Below are 8862 nucleotides of genomic sequence, written 5' to 3' on the forward strand. Positions count from 1 at the left end.
GAGCGCGGGCCGTGTAGCTCCTGCTCGGGCGGGGGCGTGGTTGAGGGCGGGGCTCTGCCGCCTTTCGGCAGCGCCCGCGGCCACGGGTCACTGTGCGCCGGGACGGCGCCTGCGCCGGGTCTGGTGGGTCCCCGGCCCCCGCCGCCCACGCGCCCCGAGGAGCGGACGCCGTGCGCCCAGGTACTCGGTGAGGCGCGCGCGGGGGGGCTGCGGGGTGAGTGCGAGGTCACGGGCTAGGGCTGGGCGGTGAATGCATAGGGCGTGGGCACTGTCCGTGCGTGCAGGACGCGCCCTGGGCGCACGGTGACCCGTTCCTCCCAGCGGTGGCCGTGGGTCCCGCGTGCAGCACCCCATCCTCGCCTCCGCCCGTGTAGGGAGGGACTCGGGCTTCGCCCGCCAGCCGGTTGCTGTCCCCGCCGCATTTCTCCCCGGTGCTCCCCGTGCGCGCACGCTCAGAACCCCTGGCACGGCGGACTCACCTCCTGTCACTTCCGCACGGTCCGGCTGGTTGGGCTCTGAGCGGCGCCCCGACCCTCTCCCGTCACCCTCGGACTCCGGGTCCCTTACGCGGGATGGACAGGACCGCGTGGATTCGGTGCTGGCGCCCAGGCACCGTGCACCCGCAGAACCACCCTGGCGCACGTGTTCCTCCGGCGGGAAGGCGGGGCCGCGGGGGATCCCCGGCCCATCCACCGACCGGAGGGCCCTTGGCGCGCTTCCCAGTCGCGTGCCAGCCCATCGTCCGTCTCCCAGCCCAGAGCTCTGTGGGTGTCCATGGACTTCCTTTTTGGAGGAGCGGTTGGAGCAGAGTGCTGGAGATTGCCTGGGAACCTGGGCACTGTGCTTGCAGTCCTTTCCTGAGTGGACCCAACATCTCTGCGGGAGGAAGCTAACCCCAAAGGCCCTGTCTGCTTTCCACCGCTGAACGCTTGTCCCGGGGAGTCCAGGGTTGTGGCGCAGGCACGCACGGTGCGTTCATGGGGTTCTTTCCTATCTCGGCGTGCCTAGCCCCAGCCTGCCAGGTCTCAGAATACAAGTTAGAATCTGAGCCAGCTCAGAAATCGGAAAGCATCTAGAAAAAGCCGTTTTCCATTCTGCTCAAAGTGCGGTCGGATTTCAGAGCTGCCTCCCGGTGCTCTGCAAAGTGGCAGGTGTTTCTGCAGGGAGCCTGGAGGGCCCCCTTGCAGCCCAGATGGAATCAGCAGAGCCTGGACTCTCTGGCCTCGGGGAACTGCCTCCCTCTGGGGGTCTGGGAGCCCATCCCTGAGGGCTCCGGGGCGGTGTCTCCCCCTGCTGCCTCGGGCTGGACTGCATTGCTCATTTTTTGCATTCTCCTGACTTGGGGCTAGGAACTCTTCTCTTTCTGAGGGGCTTTGGTGGATGTAAGTCCAGATGCTGCCGTTACTGGTGCTGGGCAGAGGTCAGCAGCACCGCCCCGGTGTTTAAACTCGTGGGCCGAGTGTCTATAGCCGTGATGGTCAGGGGGCTTAGTTTTACTCTTTGGAACAGGGATTTGGAGGGAGGGAGCAAGGGTTTCTCATGTTCACTAAGAATGTAATGAACCTTCCTTGTTACCCTGGGGGGGTAGTACCCAAAACAAGACAGGCGGTGTTTGGTTTGGTTTTGGGTCTCCAGGCTAACTAGGTCCTGGAGGGACGGAGCAGCGGCTGGTGCTCCATACCACCCCCCCCCCCCCCCCCCCCGCCGCCAGGACAGGTGCTGGAGGGCTGTGAGGAGGGGTCCCCGTGGGAACTGTTAGAACCTTCTCTGGGAGGCACGTCATGGGGTCCTCTGTTCTCTCCCGTGACTCTCCTGGTCGGCCCGTATTCCCTCTGCTTGCCCTGAGGAGGCCTGAGGTTGCACGGTGCTGGCCGGGGTCAGCACACCTGCGGTCCAGGCCAGTCCTCCCGCCAGCCACCTGTCCTGAGCATGGGCACCTCATTTGCCTTCTGGGCTGTTTCTGCACCTGTGAGCATGTGATGGGGTCTCTCCGCCTTCCCTTCCTGGAGTGTGAGCCTGGGAAGGGCCTGTGTGTTTAAAAGAGCAGTCTGTGTTTTCGAGAGAGGACTTTGAGTCATAGCCGTGGTGGCTGGCCACCTGTCAGGGTTCGTGATTACACCCCACTCAGGTGAGTCGAATAAACTGAGCCGAGGCAGACGAAGTCCACTCGGAATGCAGGCAGGGCCCCAGCCTTGCTGGCTGGGTCGGCTGGCTTCTGGGTCGGCCAGCCCTTTCCTTTGAACCTGAGTCCCTGGCGCAGTGGCCTCTCCTGGGGAAGCTGAGTAAGAGGCCTCGAGGCTGCCCTGGGCTCACGAGCACTGGTCCTGGGGTGCTGCACACTCTCTCCATAGTGACTGCTGTTAAAAATGGATTTCAGATCAGACTCTGGAGTTTGGGCGCCTGTTTCTGTGTGGCAGCCAGTGCCCCAGGGATGGGGCCGAGCTCCTTCCCGTGACCTTGTCCTGCCCGGCTCAATTCAGTGACCTGCTGTCCAGCCTGTTTCAGAAGTCTTTGAAAGTGCGCGTGCGATGCTGTTGACAGAAGCATGGCAGGTGCGCTTCCAAGATGCACATTCCAGAGTGGACACGGGGCTCGTGTCCCCAGGGTGTCTGCTCGTGCGGATCGAGTTATCTCACCTCACGTGGCGGCTCGTGCTGTGCCTGCAGTGGTGGCCCCTCAGGGACCGCCCTTCCTTTCTTCTGGGAGACCAGCTGGGGCACTTGAGCTGAGAGGGGTGACCAGAGGTCTGCTTTGCCACCTGTGCTCTGCCGAGGGACCTCTCATCTTGGGAATCCGGGAGCTGCCTGTGAAGGGGAGGGCCAGGACGGTGAGCACCCCCCCGCCCCAGAGTTGGAGGAGGGGCAGGTTTTCCAAACCACATTGAGGAAGAACATCTGAAGCAGAAATTCGGGTGCCCAGTTCTGAAGGGACGCTCTTGAGGGAGGGTCTGGTACCTTCTGCGCGTCTCAGCGTTTTCTCTGCCATTTCTGGTATGGGGCGGGCTGAGGCTGGCCAGCTGCGGGGCAGTGGACGTGCTCCTTGTCCAGGGTGAGCCTCTCTGTTCGTGACCTTGGAGAGGGGGTCCCCGGCGCCCAGGCTGAGGAGAGCGTGAGTTCCCCTCTCTAGTGCTCGTACTGTGCGTGGGAGGCCACCTGCACTCCTGCAGGGACTCCTGCTGGGAGCTGGACACCTCTGGCTGGGGAGCCCCAGGCCAGCTAATGGGCCGCGAGTGTAGAGTGAGCACGGTGCGGTCCCCAGAGGTGAGACGTGTGTGTAGGACTGGAGCCCAGGGCTCAGCGAGCTGTGGGGACACAGGGGCCCTTAGCATCATGGGATCAAAGAAGAGGTGGCCGCAGAGGCTCGGGCTTCTCCCCAGCAGTGGTGGGAGGCCTCTCTTTCACTCCCACCCTTAGGAAACATGGGGAGGAAGCTGGGGAGCTAGGTCATCCAGCTTGTGCCCTGCACTGGGCAGTGTTCCCACATTGCAGGGATGGAGCTGGGGGGTGGACTGGGAGTTAAGAGGCTCCCTGAGACAGTCTCTGCAGACACTCCCCCACCCTGCGAGCTCCCTGGCCAGCACCTGGGGCGGCTCCTTGCATTGCCCATTCTTCTGAGGTTTGAGGCTGGTGTACCTCGGTTGTGATGCTGGAGGACTCCTGGGGGCCCTTCCGAGCAGTGGTTGGGGGCCGGCTTGCCACGCTCCCTGGGAGGGCATGCTGGGGCTCTGCGTGTCCATCCAGGAATCCCGAGGCGGTGTCCCCTGGGGGTGCTGTGCTCTTTCACCTGCTCAGGCATGCCTGTGGGACGTGTTAAGGTGCAGAGTCCTGGGCCATGACCCGGACCTTCAGATCGCCGCACAGGGCAGAGCCCAGAGCCGGGGTTTCTGACACTTATCGCTGTAGCCCCTCGGAAGCTGTAGGGGTCCAGGGGGCGGAACAGAAAACGTGAGTGTGTTTGGGGCCGGTGCGTGAAGCCATTGCCCCAGGACTCGGGGGACACCAGGTAAGGGAAGTCCCACAGCTTCTGGAGGTAGCAGCTTCTGAGCACCAGGGCCAAGTCCTCAGGGCTCTGAGCCCCTGCGGGATGGGGAAGGGACCCACTCCTGGGGGCCCTGGACTTAGGTGGGTTCTTGGCTGCTCACCCTTTGCCGGAGAGCTGAGCTGGGTGGTATGGGGCTGCTCTGGTGTCCAGGGAGTGTACCTGCGAGCGGGAAAGTGACCTTGAGGGGGGTCTTAGGGCTGGGGTGGGCCCCTGGGGGTGCACCCTGAGGTGTGCGCGGTTCTGCCTGTCCCTCCCATCCGCTTGTGCAAGCTCCCGGTGGGTTTGGAAGAGTGAGTGACAGAGTCTGTCCTCAGAAGTGCTTGGCCTGCATCCCTGATGCAACCGTTTCCTGCAATGCCAGTGGGGCAGTGGGGGAGGGGGGGGAAGTTGCGGCTCCCGCCCCAGCTGATGGTTTCGGCCCAGCTGATGGTTTCATGTGGCCTCTTGGGAGCTTGAAGGGTTGTCCCAGGACCTTGTAACTGCTGGGACCACCCTCCCTCCCACATTCATCTCTCCCTTTGAAACTCTGGCATCCTTGCAGCTCTGCCTCACCCCTGCCCTGCCATTCCTTGTCGCCCCACAAGCAGACCCACAGCCTGGCTTCTTCAGGGGTTCACTGCTGTCCCCCTTGTTGTCCCTGTGTCGCAGAAATAAGCATGGGTGCTTAGAAGGTGGGAACAGTCCCACGCGTCAGCCACAGTTTGCTTTGCTGAGGCCCTGGGCCTGCTGTGAGGACTCCGTTCGCCGTCTGTGGTCCTGGGTGGGGAAGGGGTCCTTTGCAGTCCCTTAGCTTTTCTGGGACTCATCCTGGGAGGAGTGTGGAGGCCCTTCCTGCTTGGACGGTCTCTGAACTGCATGTGCTGGGAATCTGGTGGCTTTTCCTTGGGGTCCCTGGACCCCCCCGCCAAGCCCCGCAGAGCTGGCCCCACATCTTGGGAACTTCTTGTGCCCACCGCTGGGAATTGGAGGGCATTCCTCCATGGATCCAGACCCTCTATAATCACCCTCCTTGAACAGCCATGCAGGAATGAGCACAGAGCTGCCGCTCTGCCCTCAGGGCGCCCCTGCCTCACCTGAGCCACACGTTCCCTTGGCACCGGCGCCCCTCTTCACCTGACACAATCCATGGCTGCTTGCTTTTGACTTCCTCATTGAGAAGGGAATTTTATATCAATGCCATAAATGCAAAACCAACATCTCTGGATTTGCAGAAACGTAGTAACAAAGGGAAACGGTGGAAACGGTGAGTAGGTCTGATCCTCTGCTCTTCTCCGTTAGAGTAGCTTTGGTGGGCTTTGGAGGGGTGCCGTTCACACCTGCACCGAAGGGAGCCCTCTGGATGGAGAGTTCTCCCCATGTGACCTGTGGTCTAACTACTGCTCCTTCTAGCTCTGCCCAAAGTGCCCCTGGGTGAGGCTGCCCTTGGGGGACACAGGGCTGGACGGGGCCACCTGGCGGCCCACGCCTCTGGCTGCTTCTCTTTAGGGGAGCCTCGGGCTGCCAGGGTCACGAACCTTAAGGTCAGGGCCTCTGTCCCATGTGGTCCCATCTGTCACCTTGTCACACACACACCCCTGCCCCAGCTCCCCTGGCCCCAGAGGCTCCTGCGTCTCCCTTTGCCCTCCTCACCCACCCCATCTGCCACATCCCCCAGTCTTGGGCATGGAGTCTCCCCACCAGAGACTGATGGGACAGCACTCCCAGGCTGCATTTGGGGCCACCAGCCACCCTCGCTGTGGCCAGCTGTGTACCTGGCATCCCAGCAGGACTCTTCCAGCCCATACGCCCTGAGCCATCGTGGGGCCAGGTGACACTCCGTAGCTCTCTCTAGCTGGTAGCTGTGACGTCAGCTGCACCCCCGGGACCTCTCCCGGGGAGGGATTCGTGCCCAGCCCGTACCTACCGCCGCCCGCCGTGACCTCTTGAGATGAGTCTGGTGTGCCTGAAAGACTACACTCTAAGTTGTATTTGGTTTGAGTTGATATTTAAGGAGCCCCCATGGGTGGAGAGATGTGGGGTGCAGCAACCCTGCTGGCTCCTGGAGGTGGTGACAGCCTGGCTGGGTGGGCCTGTTTTCTGGCTCGTTACAAGCTCCGGGCAGTTCTCAGGTCTGGGGCCTATGGGCCCCCTCCCCATGTGGGCATTGAATCCTGACGACGTGAGAGAGCGCTGGAGTTCTGGGGAGGTGAGGTGGGGTCCGAGGCTGTTGGGGGAGCTGCTCTGACCCTGGGCTCATCTTCCAGGAACGGTATCGTCTCATCCGGCGCTGCCGGGGGCCTGGGCAGCATGGTGCCCTCCAGCCAGGTGATGGAGAAGGCGGTGCCCGCGGAGCCGGGGCCGGACCCTGAGCTCAAGTCCTGGAGGTGCCTGGTGTTCTATCTGTGTTTCTATGGCTTCATGGCGCAGTTGCGGCCCGGGGAGAGCTTCATCACACCCTACCTCTTGGGCCCGGAGAAGAACTTCACGCGGGAACAGGTGCGCGGTCACAGCATGCAGGGGAGGCGTGGGTAGGGGCGCTCCCGGCCGGGAGCAGCTGAGCCTGCAAGGTCAGGTGGCCGTGTGGTGTGAGAGGTCCTGCCCCCTGCCCCCCAAGGGGCACCTGCACACCGAGGGCCTGACTCTGACTTCCTACGCAGGCCAGTTAAAGAGTGATGGCAGGGGGCAGAGGGGCCCGCATCTGCTGGGGGTCTGAGGGAAGGGTGCGGGGAGGGGGCACCTGCTCCCCCACCCACGTGGGCTCACGTGGTGGGAGGGCTTCCTTCCCGCAGAGATCTAACAGCCATGTGCCTGAAGAGAGGACGGAGGAATTTACAGCGGCAGGACAAAGATGTCCTCGCTGAAACTTGACTAATAACTTCTACCCTGGGGCCCTAGAGGAGTGAGAGCAGCCGGGCTTTATCCCTGCTGCTTGCTTATCTGAAGAACAAAAGAGCCGCAGCAGGGCTGTTGGTAGATAAAGTGCACGGTCAGGCCTTCTGTCCAGGGCTTCTGTCTGAGCTCAGGTCCCCACCCTGCTCGACCTGCCCCAGAGCCTGGTCCCGGGCTGGCTCTGCACTGTGCTCCCTGGTCCAGCTCAGCCCCCGCCTTCAGCCTCCGTCCCTTCCCGTGTGTCTGCCAGCCCCTCCGCCCTGTGTCACTGTCGCTGGACTGCTGGGTTCCACTGAGCTGCTGGATTTCTCTGGGAGGCCCTGCCTTTCTCCCTGATTGAGACCCTGACCCCTTCCCCTTGCAGACCTTGGAATTCTTTCAGTCACGTGGAGTCTCTGTGCAAATGAGGCCTGACCCCCAGAGTGGCCGCACGGTTGAGCCAGGCCCACAGGTGCTGGTGCTGTGTCCTTGCTGGCTTGTCTGACACGTGCAGGCGAGTGGGGTCAAAGATGACCTCTGCAGTGTCCCCCCGCCGGGCTGACCGAGGACACCTGTCTGCACACATGCTGGCTGGCCTGACCTCCGCCCACTCTAGCAGTTGAACCGCAGAGGGTCCCCCTAGTGCTTAGATGGCATCCAGTTTGTCACCCCCGAGGGAGATGCTGCTGCAGGTGTCCTGGGCACAGCCCTGCGCAGGCCTGGTGTTCGGGCCTGGTGTCACCGGCACGGACGCCCGGTCCTACCGCACGTGAGGCTGGCTTCCTGTTTCCCTCACCAGCAGCGGTTTGGCCCCGCTGAGTCTCTGCCCATCTGATAGCCCTGGAGAGTGGCTTGCTGTCGGCTTGTATTCCTTTGGTCTGCACGGTGGCCCCGGGCCTGGCAGTCACCTGGCTGTCACCTGGCTGTCACCGTGCTCGCTGGGCCAGCCTCCACATCTTCCTGTGGGGCCATCTGCCTCCTGGTTGCCCTGGGTGATCTGACTGCCTGAGTCTCACCTGTTTCTCCGTCTGGGCTGGTCCCCTCACTTTGCTCACAGTGTCCTGTCATGCTGGGGTTTTAAGTTTTAGTCCCGCCAGACTGTCCTTCGTGCCCCTTGCTGTGGGACGTCCTGTCTCCCTGCCTTAGTGAGGGCCTTGGGGAGGGGTAGGAGGCTTGCTCTGTCCCTTCACGCCTGTGCCGCCCTTACCTCAAGCTGCCTGTGGCAAAGTCCTGTGGCACCATGCCCACGGGGAGCCCGTCCAGGACCTCTCACAATAGTCCTCCTCACGGGGCTGGCCCCACCTGTCCCCCGTCAGTCCTGGGGTTTAGGGAAGGCTCTGGTCCTGCCCCTCCCTCAGGCAGTACTCAGCTCTCATCCGGGTGCCACCAGGGATTGGGCTCTCGGGCTTCCTCCTGGAGTTTGGGTCCCCTCGTCCCGCTCCTGAGAACCCCCTGTTCTGCATCCTTTGCGTCCTTCCTGTCCTTCCCTTGGCTCTGGCCCCCACCCCCAGTTGTCCTGGCTGCTTTGGGGCCCAGCCGAGCCTGCCCATCCAGAGGAGCAGCCACCCTGAAGCCACCTGGATCCAGATCCGGGCATGGTTCCTGTGTTTGGCCCGTCAGCCTGGACCTGCCTCGTCCACACTAGACTCTTGGGAAGGTGTCCAGGCAACTAGGCGCAGGCCAGTAGGAGGCTGTCCTTGTGCCAGTGCCAGGCCACTTGACAGATGCCACCTGCCCCAGGGACTCCGTGGGTGCCCACTCCCCTAGTACCTTCCAAGTGTGACAGGTCAGCTGCCTCTGCCGGCCTGTTTGCCTGCCAAGCCCGGCCTGTTTGCCTGCCAAGCCCGAGGAGAGCCCATTGAGGATGCCCGGTGGGAGGAGGAGGAGAGGGGGAGGAGGGAGGAGGAAGGGAGGAAGGGGGTGGAGGAAGGGAGAAAGGGGGAGGAGGAGGAGAGAAAGGAGGAGGAGGGAGGG

At 62.9% G+C, this 8862-nt stretch overlaps 1 protein-coding gene across 9 annotated transcripts in view; it reads left to right on the forward strand.

The window, feature by feature from the left end:
• The window catches only part of SLC19A1 (solute carrier family 19 member 1), a 25143-nt gene that overhangs the window by 711 nt on the left and 15570 nt on the right, over positions 1-8862 (forward strand). The window contains exons 1-2 of one of the 9 annotated variants that reach the window (XM_034654327.1): positions 41-180; positions 6285-6516. In XM_034654327.1, coding sequence (XP_034510218.1) covers positions 6328-6516 — 189 coding nt within the window. In that variant the 5' untranslated portion in view covers positions 41-180; positions 6285-6327. Of the gene's footprint in view, positions 1-40; positions 188-244; positions 970-2891; positions 3109-6284; positions 6517-8862 lie in introns of those variants that run through there. The other 8 variants (XM_034654335.1, XM_034654341.1, XM_034654319.1 and 5 more) reach the window with 8 other exon arrangements.

This window comes from Ailuropoda melanoleuca, chromosome 1 (genome assembly GCF_002007445.2).
Source record: "Ailuropoda melanoleuca isolate Jingjing chromosome 1, ASM200744v2, whole genome shotgun sequence".
Taxonomy (NCBI): domain Eukaryota; kingdom Metazoa; phylum Chordata; class Mammalia; order Carnivora; family Ursidae; genus Ailuropoda; species Ailuropoda melanoleuca.